This window comes from Vipera berus, assembly GCF_964194415.1.
Source record: "Vipera berus genome assembly, chromosome: 6".
NCBI classification, from domain to species: Eukaryota; Metazoa; Chordata; class Lepidosauria; order Squamata; family Viperidae; genus Vipera; species Vipera berus.
The window spans coordinates 1,701,749-1,721,971 of record NC_138208.1 but is presented as its reverse complement, the minus strand read 5'-3'; the positions used below and the strand labels follow the sequence as shown (position 1 = coordinate 1,721,971).

At 43.6% G+C, this 20,223-nt stretch overlaps 1 protein-coding gene across 5 annotated transcripts in view; it reads right to left on the bottom strand.

Annotated features, from left to right (window-relative positions):
• Window positions 1–200: 200 nt before the first annotated feature.
• The window catches only part of CCDC91 (coiled-coil domain containing 91), a 98,829-nt gene continuing 78,806 nt past the window's right edge, over window positions 201–20,223 (bottom strand). For 2 of the 5 annotated variants that reach the window (XM_081331331.1, XM_081331330.1), the window contains exon 13: window positions 2,060–4,069. In XM_081331331.1, the coding sequence (XP_081187457.1) occupies window positions 3,941–4,069 (129 nt within the window). In that variant the 3' untranslated portion in view covers window positions 2,060–3,940. The other 3 variants (XR_014026948.1, XR_014026949.1, XR_014026947.1) reach the window with 3 other exon arrangements.

Here is a 20,223-nt window from a genome sequence, read left to right as displayed (position 1 = left end):
TTGCAAGGCTGTACTCAAAATGGAGGGCCGATTCAGTGTGAACCCACAAACATCAAGGAACTAAAACTGGAAACCTCACCATCGTGTCTTCCCTGTGTAAAACTGTCTGGCACTGCTATCTGTACTTTGCATACTTCTTTCGATTGTAGTCCTTTTGCAATTTTGAGAGGTGATCTTCCAATGGGGGCGTCTCTGCATTTCTCTAAAGATGAGCCTTTAGTATATTTTTGCAAGGTCAAGTCCATGCTCCAACTCAGCGAGATGTTAGCGAGAATTTTCCGTATGTATTTTGTGCGCAGTGCTAGAGTTGCGTGTGGTCATGAAGACAAATTCACCCCACAATTTTGTTGCTGCTGCAGTTGTTACCTTTCTTAGAGCCAACTGTCAAATTGGCAGTTAAAATATGACGGGGTGGGGGGGGGGAGATAGAATAGCCCAACTATTTATGCTTCGACATTCCTGTGCCTCGTTAATCACAAAGCACAATGGAAAAAATGGAAAAAATGCTGGGTTTATAAGGAAGTTGGAAATGTGCAGAATTACAGATGAAAAAAATAAATAAATCCCAAAATGGCACGTATTAAAATATCTATTTCTTTAGAGACAGTTTGCAAGGCAGAAAAAAAAAAGAAAAAGGTGGCTTCTGTTATTGCAGAAAGTTATTCCCCTCAAAACAATGTCATGAATGTAGAAACACTCCCTGTAAAATAAATATGGCTTCAAGAGAGGTAAAAACCACAAAATTTTATTTTCTAAACGCAGCTTCAAATCAAATTTTGGATTCCTTATAAAAGATGTTCGAAACTACCCATAACACTTGCTATTTTTTAAGACACAGTTTTATGGGCCTCTGCATTTTTTCCCCCCTAGGAAGCAACAAAGAGGAAATGTAGATCACAACTGCAATTTGCACGCACAGTATGTACCAGTGCAAAACATTTATCTGTCCTGCATGTTTCTTCTTCTTCTTATCTAAACATCTGACTGATTGTGCAACCAAACGTAATAATGTCAAGTCAGTGGATGAATTGTGACTATTTGGATGCTTGTGTTCAACAAATGAATCTTAGGTTTCTGGCCAATTAATCTGGAACTAAATCCAAACAGGATTATTTCGAGGGGAAAGTCAAAATGTTCGCGAATACATCAGTGTCCATACAATCAAAGCGTGTAGAAACAGGGATAAATCTGGCTGGAAAATCCATAATTCGAAATTTTGATCCACCTTGCAGATCCTCGTCTCCAGAGGGGAGAAACCATCACAAACCCGTCTTATCTTATGTAGAATGTTACATCTTGGAGGAACAGGAAAAAAATGTCAATCAGGTTAAGAAAGATGTAAATTTCCAAAAGATGAGTTCCGGGGAAAAAAAAGAAAGCAATATTCTTCATCCTTTAAGCAGCTACATCATAGTACTAGGTCTTATATATTGTTCCACAGTGCCTTACAGCATTGTCTACGTGGTTTACAGAGTCAGCATACAGAGTCAGTCTCCAACAATCTGGGTGCTTCTTTTTACCGATGTCGGTAAAAGGCTGAGTCGATGGAAAGCTAGTCAACCTTGACCGGGTGAAGATCGAACTCCTGGCAGTAGGCAGAGTCAGCCTGCAATGCTGCACTCTAACCACTGCGCTACCGTGGGTCTTATGGACCTGTATACCTGGAGTCATTCATTTTGACTATAGAGAGGTGGCCAGGTTCAGGAGCCTGCTGACCAGCAAAGGCCATGTAAAGTCTGAAGATGTTGGGTCAAGGATGAAGCAAAGCACCATAATATCTACAGCCCCTGCAGGTTTCTAAAGGCAGGGATTTTCTTTTCAACTCTTCCTGTTACCAAACCCATTTCACAGAAAACCCGGTATAGACCTGAAATAAAGTCCTGAACTGCTCTTTATTGAACAACCTCAACCCAAATATGTTGATATTAGAAGCACTGTGAAATTCGATGGCACCATCAAGGTCAAGAAAGGATCCTGCACAAGACGTTGTGGTTCCATCATCTTATTGCAACTGTTCACTCATTTATGGGAGATTCTTGGGTGGACCTGCAAGACAGGACTCTTTCTGACAGCTGTACAATAGCTCTTGTTCACCCAACGTAGCCTGCTCTAGCACAAAGTGAACTTGGCAGGTGGGAGTTCAGAGTGCAGAGAAGAAAACGCACACACACACACAAACACACTTCATACATACCTTCAAAAAGACTCCCTGAAGAAATATACTGAACACGGGATTATTTGGTAAAGAATGATTTTCACAGTAACAAGCATAAAAGCAATAGGTTGGTCAATTATTTCACCCTGTAAATCATTAACATGGAGTGTATTGCGAACGGCAGGGGAAAAAATTAAAATTTATACCCCAAAGTGAATAATTACATTACTACTATCTCCTCATTACTACACATCTGCAAAAAGCTGTGGAAATTTCAGAGACTGTTCCATTTCTGTAAGTTTGTTGCGTCATTGCCAGGCAGGGGCCAACTTGCTCTCTATGGCTCCGATGCCCTTGGGAGACGCTGTCACTAGAATTTTACCACAACGTGGGCAATTCTTAGCCATGTCTTTTACTGTGTGGAACAGCCCAAATTAAGAATGTATACTGGAGTGTGCCCAAAAGTCACCCCAATCGTTAAATTTCTCCCCAGAATAAAAAGCTTAAAACAGGGGTCCTCGACCTTGGCAACTTTAAGACTTGTGGACTTCAACTCCCAGAATTCCTCAGCCAGTCTTAAAGTTGCCAAGGTTGAGGACCCCTGGCTTAAAACATTCAACATCTTCTCCAAACCCCCAAACAATCACCATGTCATTAGAAATCAGAAAAAGTTTCATGGAACTGATTTTATAATCTAAGGCAGGGGTCCCCAACCTATGGGCCACGTGGCTTACTGGCCACCGGGCCACCGGGTTGCGGACCTGTTTGTGCATGCGTGTGGGGCTAGTGGCAGCGGCTGGCACCTGCCCAAATGGGGCCGCTAGCACCGTGTGGGTCCATGTGGCCCTCTTTTTGCGCACGCAAATTTCCCAGCTGGTCCCTCTCCCTCCAGGCTGCCAACATGAAAAGGTTGGTGACCTCTGATCTAAGGGACACTATTGTCCTTACAGACCATACCGTACTTTAGAGCAGGCTTTACTTTCAGATACGTGGACTTCAACTCCCAGAATTCCGCAGACAGCATGGGTTCTGGGAGTGAATGAATTCTGGGCATGAATTCTGGGAGTTGAAGTCCACACACCTTGCTTTACAGCTACTAAACAATTTCCCAAACCTGTTGCTGCTTTCAAATTATTGTTATTTCCTTGCATGAGTTAAGGTGATAACCTTAACTTAATGTTTGTAAGAACAAGAGAACTAATAATTGAGCATATCCGGGTTTCCCAGCTTGGAGGGACTCTTAAGACGAATTATGAAACTGAGAAGCCGTATGTTTTGTTTTGTTTTTCACGAAAAGACACAAACACGGAGAATGCAACAGGCCATTTTTGGAACAGATGCAAATACGTAATAAGGCGTCTCAATTCCAGTTGTTATTCAAACGTCTTCAATTAGCGTTTTCAATTTGGATGAGAGCTGATGCTCTCCTTTTATTCCTGGCATTAACAATTATTTTATTCCACTTGATCAATGCCAGCTAAGTAGGACATCCATAATAAAAGCAATGCGGCCTTCCGTGCAACATTATATAACCCTAAGCTTTAGGTTTGTAAATGACAAATGTACCTACTCTGTTGCTGGGAATAAGTTGTTTTACTGAGATTTGCCAATGACGGCATTTCTTGTTAAAATGATGTGGGAGCTGTTGACAAGATTTCACACAACCATTAGGTTTACAAGGACTGCAGTACGATTCTGAACATCTAATCAAAACAGAAAAGTGACCGGCTGATTGATCCTAGCTCTCCATCTACTCTCCCGGGTCTTTGAGAGAATTGATCGAGGTTATGGATTTTTTCCTGCTGTCTCTGCAACTGTGACTTCTTCTTGCAGCAAACAGCTCAGCTGCTTCTGAGCACAAGAGAGGAACAATTCCAGGCTGGAAAGGCTTCGCTGACGGATCACTTGATCCAGCTGTCAGGAGAGAGAAAAAGCAAACATGAAGCAAAATGCAAGGAATTCTTTATTTAAACTCATAACATGTGAATGCACAAGGAGTTGGGTAATGCGCAAGGTCTAATGTAACATATTGGCTTAATTGCGTCTGGTTCCAAACATTAAAAGCTAAACCAAACCCGAGGCTGCTATATCCAGCAGCTGTTATTGCAAAAGAGAGACTTCAAATCATCTCTAGATCCACCTCAGCAACTTTAAGATGTGTGGACTTTTAACACCCAGGGTTCCCTATTCCCCATCACCAAAATTTGGCAGGTTGCATGATAGCGAGTTTCAAGTTTCTCAGGGAGAACTGCAAGGTAGTTAAATGAAAATATTGTGGAAAATGTCTTTTTCCTTCTCTCTCTCTCTCTCTTTTTTTTAAATCATCTTTTTGCTACTGTATTCCCACAACTGAGGGATCTCAGAAGTCATAAACCAGTTTCTTGGGGATTCTCAAACAATTTCAAAGATTCTAGAAGGTCTTTAACCTTTGGTTTCATTCATAATTATACATAATAGAAAAACACATAATGACAATCTTTGAACAACCCCCCCCAAGTTGTTTGGAACACAGTCAAGAGTCTTTCATTAACATTTTGGATTCAACTGTTTGCTTCAAACCCTTTAATCTGGTTTTGCTGGAATATATAAAGATATTGGGCTGACACCATCCATAGGAACCTAATACAGAACTTTCCAGCTTTGATTCTAAGTAAGTAAGTAGATAATAATAATAATAATAATAATAATAATAATAATAATAATAATAATAATAATAATAATAATAATAATTAATATTATTATTATTATTATTTAATTTCTATACCGCCCTCCTCCCGAAGGACTCAGGGCGGTGTACAGGGCAATACAATAAAATATAATATATAAAAGTTAAAAAAATATTAAATATTACAGCCCAATTCAATAAGTTAATACAATAACATTAAAATACCCCTAAACCCATCAGACCAGGCCGGCTTGTTCAAATAAATATGTTTTTAGGTCACGTCGGAAGGAGCGAAGGTTGGGAGCCGTCCGAAGCTCCACCGGTAAACGGTTCCAAAGGTCTGGCGCGCCCACAGAGAACGCCCTCCCCCTGGGGGCCGCCAGTCGACACTCTTTGACTGACGGCACCCTAAGGAGGCCCTCTCTGTGGGAGCGCACTGGACGAAGGGAAGTTGATGCCGGCTGCAGGTGCTCCCGTACGTAACCCGGACCCATGCCATTTAGGGCTTTATAGGTCATTACCAGCACCTTGAATCTTACCCGGAGGGCAACTGGAAGCCAATGCAGCTCGCGGAGTAGAGGTGTTACATGGGAGTATCGGGAAACCCCCACCACCACTCGCGCGGCCGCATTCTGCACCAGCTGGAGCCTCCGAGTAGTCCTCAAGGGCAGCCCCATGTAGAGAGCGTTGCAGTAGTCCAAACGGGAGGTCACGAGTGCATGAGTGACTGTGCGCAAGGCATCCCGGTCCAGATAATAATAATAATAATAATAATAATAATAATAATAATAATAATAATAATAATAATAATAATAATAATAATGGATGATAATAATAATAATAATAATAATAATAATAATAATAATAATAATAATAATAATAATAATAATAATAATAATAATAATAATAATAATGTTGGAAGGGACCTTGGAGGTCATCTAGCCCAACCCCCTGCCCAGGCAGGAGACCATATACCATTTCAGACAAATGGCGGCCCAGTCTCTTCTTAAAAACGTCCAGTGTTGGAGCATTCACCGCTTCTGGAGGCAGGTGGTTCCACTGGTTAATTGTTCTCACTGTCAGGAAATTCCTCCTTAGTTCTAGGTTGCTTCTCTCCTTGGTGAGTTTCCATCCGTTGCTTCTTGTCCTGCCTTCAGGTGCTTTGGAGAATAGCTTGACTCCCTCTTCTTTGGGGCAGCCCCTGAGATACTGGAAGACTACTATCCTGTCCCCCCTCGTCCTTCTCTTCATTAAACCAGACATACCCAATTCCAGCAAACGTTCCTTGTAAGATAACTTGTAAGGTAATGAAAGAACTCAGAAGTAAACCATATATTGTTCTTGATCCTTTAGGCCTGACACTCTGGTGAAAAAGCAATAACTTTTTGCAAGGCAGGAGAGTAGTTCTCCTCCTAGCCCCCCCCCAAAAGACAGAATGATTGACCACATACAGGCACAACATACAGAATCAGTTTTCAAAGTAAAAACAAAGAAATGTTTTTGCTCAATACATGGGTTTATTTTGTTGTACAAAAAGCATCAGATCAAATTGATTTTCAAGGAAATGCCTCATCACGTTTCTTTTTTTGCTTTTTTCCAAAAAGCGATTTCTTAAAATGTGTTATGCTGTTTAAGACTGAAATAAAAGATGCTCTTAAAACTGTTTGAAATGCCAGCGTTTTATTGCAGTTAATTGGAACGCTGTACGTTTGCACAATTTAGTAGTTATTTCATTTTTTGCTCCTTTAAATAGGGGAGTGCTCTTGCAAATAGCCTCCCACATGGCAGCCATTTTGTCTGGGTGCCTGTGATGGAATCTCCAGCTAGAATGGGGGAAGGTGTGAAGGAGGGGGGGGTTTGAGCTTAAGAGTTCTTGCACAGTAGCAAGCGACCAAGAGCTTTCCTCCCCCAGAATCCCTGAAATCTTATCCAGCTGTTCCAAAGAGAATGCAGTCAGTATAGGAATACGAACACTTTTACTGCCAAATGGAAACCATTTCTAGACTTTGTGTTTAAGGTTGGGGGGAAAAATGAAATTTTGATTTTGGGTTTTACCAATTAGATAGATTTGATGTTATCGAAATGGCTAGCTTATATTGGGCTAACCAGATTATTCCACCTTTAACGATGGGGGGGTGAGGTGTTACCCCCCGTTGATAGGGCTCGCAACTTGGGCGTCCTCCTGGATTCACAGCTCAATTTTGAAGATCATATAGGAGCCGTGACCAGGGGGGCTTTTGCCCAGGTTCGCCTGGTGCGCCAGTTGCGACCTGGACCGGGATGCCCTACGTACAGTCACTCATGCGCTCGTGACCTCCCGTCTAGACTACTGCAACGCTCTCTACATGGGGCTGCCCTTGAGGACCACTCGGAGGCTTCAGCTGGTGCAGAATGCGGCCGCGCGAGTTGTGATGGGGGTTTCCCGATACTCCGATGTAACACCTCTACTCCGCGAGGTGCATTGGCTTCCGGTTGCCCTCCGGGTGAGATTCAAGGTGCTGGTGATGACCTATAAAGCCCTGAATGGCTTGGGTCCGGGATATCTGAGGGAACACCTGCTGCCGGCATCAAGCTCCCTTCGTCCAGTGCGCTCCCACAGGGAGGGTCTTCTCAGGGTGCCGCCGATAAAAGACTGTCGGCGGACGACACCCAGGGATAGGGCCTTCTCTGTGGGTGCGCCTGCCGTCTGGAACCAGCTGCCCGTGGAGCTTAGGACTGCCCCCGACCTTCGCACATTTCGCCGGGACCTGAAGACCTGGCTCTTTGAGCTCTCCGGCCCAGGCTGAGAATTTTTAACTGGGGTTTTTAATTTTAGGGATGATTTAATCTTTTTTTAATTTGTTTTTAACTTTTGTACTGGTTGTTTTAAATGCTCTGTAAACCACCCTGAGTCCTTCGGGAAAGGGCGGTATATAAATTTAATAAAATAAAAAAAATAAAATAAATATTATTTTTGTCAGAGTATGCAGTCTTATTACGCTGAGATAAACCAGAGATAAACACAGTAAACAGTGGTCTATATTAAATGGTGGTTTATCTTACACTATCTACAATATCATATACCAGGAACAATATACATGCACGTGTTAATCCTGCAGGATCCAACACACAGCAGTTACAACAGGAAACGGAAGAGAGAGAACACAGTAGCAGGGCCTTCCTTTTATACAAAGGCTCTTAAGGAGAAACAGACCCAGCTGGCTCTTAAAGGGACACAGACCCTGCTGAGTCATTCCCATCATTACATCATACATCGTACATTACATAAGCTGGTTAGATATTAAATCATTACCTTGACAATTTTGTAAAAGGTCTGAAGTTGATACTTTCCTTTGCTGCACCAAAGGAAGTTGGAAGTCAATGCCTTTTTTCCCCCTCTTCCCTACCTCGCTTCTCTATTCCCTTTTCCCTTCCCCATCTTTACCGCTATTTGCTTTTGTAGTTTCTTTGTATCGTATACTATAAGCTAATAAAACTTTATACATACACGAACACACACAACGAGAGAATGCAGTCAGTCTGGTGAGATTCTTGTAAATAGGCATGCAGCAATAAAGAAATAACCTTGAGCAGCTCATGGTCACATTCCAGCTCCTTGTATTTGATAGTGCCCCTGCCATTTCCTCATAACCATAAACATGCCCTCATGTGATATTTTTCAAACATTCTCCTCCAGGAAGTCCTGCCATCACAGCTTATCTGCTAAACAACTTGTGCTGATGTTTAAGGGTTAGGATGGAAGATGATAATCCCACAGGATGACCTTTGGAGATATTCCCACCAAATACTCTTGTCCTGATCAACTGCAGAGAAGTATTGCAAGGGATTGACTAGAAAGCTTTAAGATTGGTTTGCTTTTCACGAGTAATTATGTCACTGAATAACCTTTCATAATTTGCAATGAACCTTTTGTGGCCCTCTGCCAAAATGGTCTGGTTCATTCCTCCGCTTAATAGCAGATCATTCATTCATAGATGAATCTGAAAAATCTGTACAACCAAATGCCTTTCATAGATTAGTTGACGTGCAGAAAGGAGCCATCAAAGTAAATGAACTGTTATGAATTAGCCACATGCCTCAGTGAGAAGGCAACGTCTAGTCTTTTTCCATAGACCTCCATCCATCTGGTTGCGGACTTGGAAATTACAGGTATTTTATTTTTGAAGAAAAAGAAAAAAAATGCCTTTTTACATCTCAGTAGAAAAGATTGGTACAGTATCTGTGCTTTAATCATTCTAGCACCATCTCTAGTGGAGGAAGAATTTGTAGCTAGATTTATGTATCTTTTATATACAGCAACAGCGAAGGGAAATAAATAATAGGCATTCGCTTCATTGCAGACACAACTTCATTCAAGAAATATTCAAGGCAATTATCTGCAGTTTGCATAGGGGGCATTGCTTTTTTTCAATTATTTTATGTACCTTTGAGTAATCTAGTAGGATTGTCAATGGCCATGTAGGAAGGAACCTGTGGGATTGGAAGGAATGGAGCAAGGGTAGAAACTTGATGAGCACCATGAAGCATCTTTAGGATGAAGAACCTATTGTCAAGCTCGAAGTGTTGTGTATTATTGCTTCTCAGCCTGCCAACACACTAGAGGGGAGGGGGTAATGGAATGCAGGCTCCAGACAACAAGAAGGCAGCCCGTGTGAACCAAGGACGTTTCAGCAGATGTTTGCAAACACACAGAGACACTTTCTCATAACAGTAGCTTGACTCTCAATTGGACCACATGACCTGCACTAATAGGGGCAGAGAAAATTCTATATTTTAACTATATATATAGCCAGTGCTACTTTTGTTTCATTCGTGCCAAAATAAAGTTTTGCATTAAGCGATCGGATCGTCTCAATGGTGCTTGCTCGGTAGGCCTGTTGGTTAGGTTTGTTTGGAGTTATTTGTAAAGATAATAAAGGTTGGATACAAATCAATAAACAAACAGTGTGAAACCATCTCCAGCAGCCACCACCAAATCAGCAGGGAAGCAACATTATATTAATAAAGCAACCATCAAGGTGAAAGACCCCTCCCCATCAAGCCTGGCAAGGTGTCAGCTCCCAAAACCATGAAGGGCACATTGTGATTCTAATGCAGATTTCTTTATCATTCCTGACCTATAGACAGAATCTTTTCAAACTAAAGCTAACTACCAGCCACATAAAGCATGTGGGAACTATCCTGGATACATAGTGGAAAGGGGAAGCTTGAGAGTTCACCAGGTTAATACTGCATGGAACAAACTGTGAGTGAATCTGGATGTTCTGCTACAGATACCACGAGGCCCCCCCTCCTCCCAGGAGGTAACAAGGCAAACAGGTGGTGAAGAGCATGTGTCAAGTCCCAGACAATCTTGCGGACCCTGCTCAGGCAACGCTTCCGTGCCACGTCCTGGATGGGAGGGAGGGAAGTGCCAATGTTCTTTTCTGCTGTCCTCACCACTCTCTGCACCGCCTTCCTGTCCGAAGCAGGGATGCTTCCAAACCAGACTGCGATGCTGTATGACAGGATGCTCTCGATCGTCCCTCTGTAGAAAGTGGTCAGGACAGGGGAAGGAAGATGTGCTTTTCTCATGCGACGCAGAAAATGCAGGTGCTGCTGCGCCCACTTCACTAGGGTCTCGCTGTTGAGCCTACTCGTTAGCTGCACACCCCGAATTTGATGCTGCTAACCACCTCCACATGGGAATCATTAATGCACAGATGGTGTGTGACAGTGCCTGCCTTTTCTAAAATCGACAATGATCTCTTTGGTTTTCCCAACGTTTAAAACGAGGCTGTTTTTCTTACACCAGTTCACCAAACCCTCAACTTCCTTGCGGTAAACACCCTCATTGTCATCTTGAATAAGGCCCACTGCTGTTTAAGAGCGTGCCCGAGAATGTTTTTGCCAAAATGTTAAGGTCTTTCAGGTATGTGGCTGCCTTTAAATCCATGTTCTATGCAGAATCAGCTGATGGATTTAGCCCAGCTCATACTGTATCCAGAGAACCGTCCAAAATAATCTAAAAGCAGAATGAGATGGGTCTCTGGGTTTTTTTTAGCCAAAGAAAGCCAAGAAGTGGGGCATTTTGGGTTTCGGCCATCTAATGGTGCTTTGGGCGATGCTCCAAAAAAAAAAAAAGGGAATATTAGAAGCAAAATGCCTTTGGTTGCAACCATCATCTTGAATTCAGGGAGATTTGCTGGGTTTTGAGCACCCAGAAGAAATTAAGGGGAGAAAATCCAAAGGAATAATTCAGGGATATTTATTAACCAAATAACACTGTTTTATTCCCAGTGTTATTTTTCTACAGCTGTGAAGAGTGACAGCTTTATTTTGATATTTTAAAAAAAAATCTGGATGGAGTTTCAGGTGGTTCTCCAAATCATTATAATAATGTGATAAGTCTCCAATTACACGATGGACAAATGGAAAATTATTTCTCAAAATGTATTTTCCTAGGCAGCCTCACTCCAGCTATTAACCTACACTAAATTAACAAACCCACTTAAAAATCTGCTAGATTTCAGAAACGGTTTGATTCCCTTTTTTTTTCCCCCGCCCGTTGCTTAATATAATATTTCTGACACGTTTCTTTATGCTGACTGGCAAATGTTCCCAGTTAATTCCTTCTTTTTTTTTTTTTACCCTCCAGCAACATTTTGCTAAGGGACGCGGTGGCTCAGTGGGTTAGGACGCTGAGCTTGTCGATCAGAAGGTCGGCAGTTTGGCGGGTTGAATCCCGAGTGCCACGTAGCAGAGTGAGCGCCTGTTACTCGTCCCAGCTTCTGCCAACCTAGCAGTTCGAAAGCACGTAAAAATGCAAGTAGAAAAATAGGGACCGCTACGGTGGGAAGGTAACAGCATTCCGTGCGCCTTTGGCGTCTAGTCATGCCGGCCACATGACCACGGAGACGTCCTCGGACAAGCGCTGGCTCTTCGGCTTTGAAACGGAGATGAGCACTGGCCCCTAGAGTTGGAAACGACTAGCACGCATGTGCGGGGGAACCTTTACCTTTACCTAACATTTTGCTATGGCTCCCTTTGGCATCGAAGTTTAGCAGTTCTTTCTTTCCCTAACCATGGCTTCAATCAGGCTGAATCTCTCGCACCAATAATGAGAGCAGAAGCCCTAAGAATAATAGAAGAAGAAAGCCAATAATCTCAGAAGTTCCACAAGAAGAGGGTGAACTGGTTCAGGGTTCGGAGATGAAGCCCCAAACGATAAGCCGATGAGCAGAAAGTGCAGTGGGGTTTTTTTGTTTGTTTGTTTTTACCGCAACCTTCCCGAGAATGTCGGGGTGTCAACGCTAATGCTGCTACAATGCAGGAAGGAAAATTGCTAAGGCAGCATTATTTAGAAAACCCAGGTCTTCTGACAATGGATTGTCCTAAGCTTTTGCAGCAAAACCTTTAAAATTCAAGGGGCCCTTTTGTAAGGGCCGGGATTGTGTGAGTGCAGCTTTGATGGCAGACTGCTTTTTTTAAAGAGTTTGCCAGTTCACAACGTACACAACGCCTGTCTGCAACTCTTTCCCCCCAGATGTGGACTGACTTGGGAGCCCTCCCGTGACCCTCGGAGTTCCTACTTGGATTTTTATGGGTGAATTTAAGGAGAGGCGCTGAGCATCCATGCGCGCATGTGCCAAAGGAGAGGGCAGCCCTATCGATGAATCATCGTGTGATGTACGTCAAACAGGGAGGGGGCTTCACTTACACTTCACTTCCCTCCCTATTCCTTCCTTCCTTCCTTCCCTCCCTATTCCTTCCTTCCTTCCTTCCTTCCTTCCTTTCTTTCCTTCCTTCCTTCCTTCCTTCCTTCCTTCCTTCCTTCCTTCCTTCCTTCCTTCCTTCCCACTTATCAATGGCACTTGTATACCGCTTGACAGTGCTTTACAGCCCTCTCTAAGTGGTTTACAGAGTCAGCATATTGAGCACCCCCAACAATTAGGTTCCTCATTTTACCAACCTCGGAAGGATGGAAGGCTGAGGCATGAAACACAAGAAGCGAAATTACCGTGATCATCCGAAAAACATTTCATGCTATTTTTTTTTTCAAATGGACAACTTTATTCCTGGGGTCGATGCCCACATTTTTGACCTGTTTCCTCACTCAAGTCAGCTGTCCTTAAAGGAAGGAGGTGGATTACTCATGAAAAGGACCAGCCCATTCCAAGCGGCTTGAGGTTGATGAAAGCTTGATGGATGGAGATGCAGCTAGGGAATGGTAGGGATAGTGACCATCTGGGGCTGGCATTCATTGCTGGACACTGGATGTCTCTGGACCCTCAGAAGGAATGGCCACTGCTGGGCGTGCCTCTTTCCTGTAGGGGCCAAGCTCAACCTTTGAGATACATCCCTGTTTTTTTGGTTAGAGCTATTATTATCTGGCTATATCTATCTATCTATCTATCTATCTATCTATCTATCTATCTATCTATCTATCTATCTATCTATCTATCTATCTATGCTATTGCTATCTATCTATATATATATATATGCTATTTCTATCTATCTATCTATCTATCTATCTATCTATCTCTATGTTATTGCTATATCTATCTATGCTATTGCTATCTATCTATCTATGTTATTGCTATAATCTATCTATCTATCTGCTATTGCTATATCATCTATCATCTATCATCTATCTACATCCATCATCAATCTATCTATATCTATTATTATCTCTCTCTCTCTCTCTCTCTCTCTCTCTCTCTCTCTCTCTATCTATCTATCAGCTCAGAGAACACCAAGCACTCTACAAATGTACCCATTATGAAATTTTCAAAACTATCCCATTAAAAAACTTTAAGGGTGGTGCAAATTGGCCTGAAATAGACAGCCCTGGAATCTAAGTTTGGATCTGTGTGGAAGCGGCTGTTTTGTTTTCTCACCCGTGATTTGTGGCCTAGTATGCTGCAGGCAACTGTTACATTTAGCCTGCTGTAGGCAACGGTGGGCTCGCAACTTGGGTGTCCTCCTAGATTCACAGCTCTCCTTGGATGATCATATAGGAGCTGTGACTAGGGGGGCCTTCGCCCAGGTTCGCCTGGTGCGTCAGTTGTGGCCCTATCTAGACCGGGATGCCTTGCGCACAGTCACTCATGCACTCATGACCTCCCGTTTGGACTACTGCAACGCTCTCTACATGGGGCTGCCCTTGAGGACTACTCGGAGGCTCCAGCTGGTGCAGAATGCAGCCGTGCGAGTGGTGGGGGGGGCTTCCCGATACTCCCATGTAACACCTCTACTCCGTGAGCTGCATTGGCTTCCGGTTGCCCTCCGGGTAAGATTCAAGGTGCTGGTTATGACCTATAAAGCCCTAAATGGCATGGGTCCGGGTTACTTACGGGAGCACCTGCGGCCGGCATCAACTTCCCTTCGTCCAGTGCGCTCCCACAGAGAGGGCCTCCTCAGGGTGCCACCGGTCAGAGAGTGTCGACTGGCGGCCCCCAGGGGGAGGGCGTTCTCTGTGGGCGTGCCAGACCTTTGGAACCGTTTACCGGTCAAGCTCCGGACGGCTCCTGACCTTTGCTCCTTCCGACGTGATCTAAAAACATATTTATTTGAACAAGCCGGCCTGGTCTGATGGGTTTAGGGGTATTTTAAATATTATTGTACTAATTTATTGGATTTGGGCTGCAGTATTTAATTTTTTTTTAACTTTTTTATATTGTATTTTTATTGTATTGCCCTGTACACCGCCCTGAGTCCTTTGGGAGAAGGGCGGTATAAAAATTAAATAAATAAATAAATAAATAAATTTGATAAACCAGAGTTTAGCAAAAGCCCTGCTGAGGACCTTTTGAATCCAGGTGGAGGCTTGTGATCATGGTTGACATCTACTGCTCCCGAGTGCCTGGTGGTGGACCATCTTTCTGCCCCCAGGGGGAAAAAAAAACCACCTCCAGGCTTTCAAAATAATCTGTGCTGGGCAGGGAGGCAACCAAGAATGTGAAGTGGCCAACGCTTCTTCTGAAATACAAGAAGGTGGCAGAGGGTTAAGGAGAAACGTGTTTGAAGCACAGGCCAGGACTTCAGTCAAGCCAAAGCATACAAGTCAGAGAGCCAAAAGGCATAAACAAAAGCAAAGTCAGGTACAAACCAAGTCAGAGTCCACAAAACTGGTCCAAAGAGTTTTCGGCAGCTAATTGTGGAAGTATAATGTATGGAGGCTTATTTCCAGCCGTGGCTTATTTCCAGATGGTAAGTTATACAACCCAGAGGCCAAGCCCCATTCAAAGTCAACTGCCCTGCATTTTTTCCTTGGCTCAAAAGTCTGGTCTACTCCAGAGCAAAGCGAATTCAGATAAGAATAGAGCTGGAAGGGACCTTGGAGGTCTTCTAGTCCAGCCCCCTGCTCAAGCAGGAGTCCCTGTACCATTCCAGACATGTGGCTGTCCCATCTCTTCTTAAAAACCTCAGGGATGAAGCGCCCACAATGTCTGAAGGCAAGCTGTTCCACCCTGCTCTCCTTTCAAGTCTTTGGAGTCTTGACCTGACCTTACCAGCACTCCTATAGGTCCTATTTTCCACCCTGTCAGAAGCTTCAAGGTCTTGAGAAGTTCTGCTCCATAGGGACAAGGAGGGGAATCATGTGACAGCAGCTGTCAGGCCTCCCATTGGATTGCTTCAGTCCTGCTTTGGTTTGATGGCATCCTGCTATAAAAGGGGGTAGGGAGGAATAAGGGGATATAGGGAGGGGGGACTGACAGGACGAGTGTCCTAAAAATGCTTTTTTTCATGAACCTTTTGGGACAACCATGACCTGGATGACTGAGAATCTCCATAGACCGGATGAAAGGAACTGGAGGTGCCAGCCTGGAAGATACAGGGAGCCAAGCATGAGAATGAAATACGAACACCCACCAAAGAGGTGCCAAACTTTAGGACTTGTTACCGAAACACCTAGATTGAGCCCCATTGGACATTTACGAAAGGACCAAGGGGGGACGGTCCAGGAGAAGGGACAAGCAATGGGCTTATGCAGGAACATTCAGATCTGGCTTTGCCACGTTGTAATCACTTGGCTTCAGTAAAAGCTATACTTTTCACTACCAATGGAGTCGAGGGCTTTTTTCTTTCCTGAATATCCAAGCTGGGACAGAAGATTATTATATTATTAGGAAAATTGTTTTATTAGCGAAAACACCAGGCAGGTCTGAAGCATTGGTCAGACCCAGTTCAAGCCATCTCTGTGTTAAGAGTGTTCTCAGCTAACGCTACTAGTTTTGACAGCTTTCTGTAAAAGTCCCTACCATCAGGTATAGGAGTATGGCCAGCCGTACCAACGGGCTGAAGAACAGCTTTTATCCATGGGCTGTCAGCCTCTTGAACGGCAAATCATTTTATAATTTTATGTATGATTGACTTGCGAGGCCGGTGTGTTTTGCAATTAGCTCACTTGGTCTAATAAGATGGAGGGTGTCAGAATCCATTTATATCACATTCATAAATGTATGTTTAAAACATTATCCCCCCCATACGGATTCTGCCATCTCCCGAAGAAGGAGGAGCATATGTGGATTCAGCCTGCCTTAGGTTATTTCAAAGACCAAGGGAAACCTTTTGAACTAGGGGGATCAAAAGGGAGGGTTAGAGAAGAGGTATCTGGATTGTGTTTTCTTTTAATTCTGGAGAGGAAGAAGGCAATAACCATAAAGATTAGAAGTTCCTTTTTTCCCCCACGAAAGGGTTGACAGGAAGTAGAAGGATGGGGGCTGACCAAATGGGGTTGAGGGAAGGGGGGTTGAACTGGGTACCCTTTATAAAATTTCAATTTGTAAAACAATACTAAGTCCTGTCTTGTATTCCCACAACCAAGCATGTCCTAGTAAAGATTCCTTTTGGACTAGAGCTGACTCCAAGAGGTACGCGGTGACCTCTGTGCGATTTGCAATTATGTGATCATAATAGTCCTGACATCGTTGTGGCTTCCAAAAATCCCCTCCGTATGCTTTGAAGCCCTTCTGGTGAATCTCTGCACAGCCCTTGAAGTCACAAGCTACTTTTCTATGGAACTGAGTTGATTATCTTCAACGGAATCCACTTCATCCTATTTCTCCAAAACAACCCCTTTGGCCTTCATCAACATCCTTTCAAAGCTTTTCACAGAGCATTTCCTCAAATCACGACATATTTTCATAGAACGTTCCCAATATATACTTTAGCAATCAAAGCAGGTCACGCATTTCAAAGTAAAAAAAAATATATGTCAAGTTTACCACCTTAATTAGGTTCCCCGCTGGCTTCTGGTTTTCCTCTGGACTTGGTTCAAAAATCTGGTTTTGACTTCCACGGCCTTAAATAGCTTGGGACCAGACTAGGCAAATCACAGGGTTGTGTGTGTGTGATTTAACATTGGCAACCCAGAGGAGGATTCCCCCGGCTTTCAGACTCGTGTAGAAGGAGGCCTTGGAGATTTTGGAGACCTCTGGTTTAAACACCCGGAGGATGGGGTTTCTAAAGAGCGTATCTTCTAGGTTCTAACAGCTGGTGTATTTTATTGCACCTTACACACTTTGATTTAGTTGTCAAGGGTGGTAAAGTAAAGGTAAAGGTTCCCCCGCACATGTGTGCTAGTCGTTTCCGACTCTAGGGGCCGGTGCTCATCTCCGTTTCAAAGCCGAAGAGCCAGCGCTTGTCCGAGGACATCTCCGTGGTCATGTGGCCGGCATGACTAGACGCCAAAGGCGCACGGAACGCTGTTACCTTCCCACCGGAATGGTCCCTATTTTTCTACTTGCATTTTTTACGTGCTATCAAACTGCTAGGTTGGCAGAAGCTGGGACGAGTAACAGGCGCTCACTCTGCTACGCGGCACTTGGGATTCGACCCGCCAAACTGCCAACCTTCTGATCGACAAGCTCAGCGTCCTAATCCACTGAGCCACCGCGTACCTAACAGCTGGTGTATTTTATTGTACCTTATACACTTTGATTTAGTTGTCAAGGGTGGTAGGAGTCATTTATTAGCTAAATATCAAGAACTATGCTGGATGCTGCCATAGACGGGATCTTTGCCTCAAATGTAAAACTCAATGCCCTTGCAACCTCTACTTTTAGACTACTATGACACATTCAACACGGAGCTGGCCCTGAAAAGCATTTGGAAAATTCAAGTGATGTAGAATGTGGCTGGGTTGGTAGCAATAGCAATAGTATTTAGGCTTACATACTGCCCAATAGTGCTTCACAGCCCTCTCTAAGCAGTTTACAGAGTCAGCCTATATGGCCCCCCAACAATCTGGGTCCTCATTTTACTGACCCTGGAAGGATGGACGGCTGAGTCAACCTTGAGTCGGTCAGGATTGAACTCTTGGCTGTGGGCAGAGTCAGCCTGAAATACTGCATTCTAACCACTGCACTACCAAGCCCACTTAGCAATAGCATTTAGACTTATGTACCGCTTCACAGTGCTTTACAGCCCTCTCTAAGTGGTTTACAGAGCCTATTGCCCCTCCCCCAACAATCTGGGTCCTCGTTTTATCTACCTCGGAAGGACGGAAGGCTGAGTCAACCTTGAGCCCCGTCAGGATCAAACTCCTGGCAGTGGGCAGAGTCAGCCTGCAATATTGCATTCTAACCATGGCACCACCAGGGTAGGAAATGGTGACCGATATATGGCATACATAACAGCACTTCTGTGTGAGCTGCATCGGTTACCGGTGTCTTTCCAGGTGCAACTCAAGGTGTTGTTGTCACCTTTAGCAGGGTACCTGAGGGATCACCTTTTTCCAAAAGTCAACACTTGTCCAACCTGATGTACCGCAATGGACAAGCTGCGAATCCTGCCAGCCAAAGAGCGTCAGCCGCAAGGATCAGAAAATGGACTTTTCCTGCCGTGGCCCTTACTCTGGGTAATATCCTTCCCTTGGATATATTTGAACGGCCCCAACCTGGTTAGCCCAACCTGGCTACATTCTGGGATGCATCAAGGGATCCAGTTTCTTAGTTGTCTTGCTAACTGGCCAAGCATCTCGGCTGCTATGTATATTTATTGGGAACGTTTTCATTTTTTTTTATTGTTAAGAAATGTTTTAATGTTTTAACTGTAATATATATTTTTGAATTATAAGCTGCCTAAACTAAACTAAACTAAACTAAACTAAACTAAGATGAATATAGTGGAGGAAATGTTGCAAGAGAATCCGCATCCACCATGCATAAAAAATAAGCCATTTTTATATTTCTGCTGTCCATCTAATCCCATTTTTATGCTTTCAAACAAATGCGTAAAATCACCAAACTGTTAAAAAAAAGGCATTCATTTGAATACTGTACAAGCTCCATTCTTACTCCGCGTACGTTCAAAGCTCTACATCTCCTTCTCTTGGTTGCAAAACAGCTTTCTCTTGACCGAACAACGTTGGCAGCTCTTAATATTCTCAAACTTGGCTATCTTAGAAAGGTCTTACAGAAATATTTTTAGCTGCCTGCCCTATGCCAACAAAAGATGCAATTAATTCCTGCAATGACCACACAAAAAAACATTATTAATAAGATCATTTTAGTTGCTATGAACACGTCGCAAGCAAAACAATGGCCGGAGTTAGAACTTGGGCGAAAGAAATTGGGAGAAGGAAAATCGGGACTCCTCCTATCCCCAAGAGCTTTGACCGTTCTGCGTCGCAGGGGTGAGAGGTTCCCCCCCTCACTCAATTTCTCATAGGTTGCAGGTGGCTACGGGCAGTGGTGGGATTCAAATAGGTGAACAACCGGTTCTCGGTGTGGATGCCGCTTCCGGAAGTCCATTCTGGGCCTGGGCAACAAAAAATTAGCTACCGGTTCTACCGAACTGGTGCAAATTGGTTGAATCCCACCACTGGCTACGGGGGATAGAAGAGAACGAGCATCTATTTCCACGGATATCCTTAATTGATCCGAGGCGAAATCAACGCATCTTCGTTCACTCCAAAGGGGGCAGCGACTGTTTCAGAACATAACGCTGCATTTTAATAATAATAATAATAATAATAATAATAATAATAATAATAATAATAATAATAATAATAATAATAATAATAATAATAATTTTATTTATATACCGCCCTTCTCCCGAAGGACTCAGGGCGGTGAACAGGGCAAGCATAAAAAATACAGAGGTACAAAAGTTAAAAAGGAGGGCGGTATATAAATGCAACACCCTCGCTGCATTGTCTTAACCCCGAAAGGAAACTTCTTTTTTTTTTCCTCCTAGTGCAGGGGTAGGCAACCTCGGCTCTTTTATGACTCATGGACTTCAACTCCCAGAATTCCTGAGTCAGCTATGCTGACTCAGGAATTCTGGGAGTTGAAGTCCATGAGTCATAAAAGAGCCGAGGTTGCCTACCCCTGTCCTAGTGCAACGGGGTCTTTTCCATCCACCAATTTGGGCATGCTAGTGTTTTACACCTATTTGCAAGACCTTTCGATCTTCC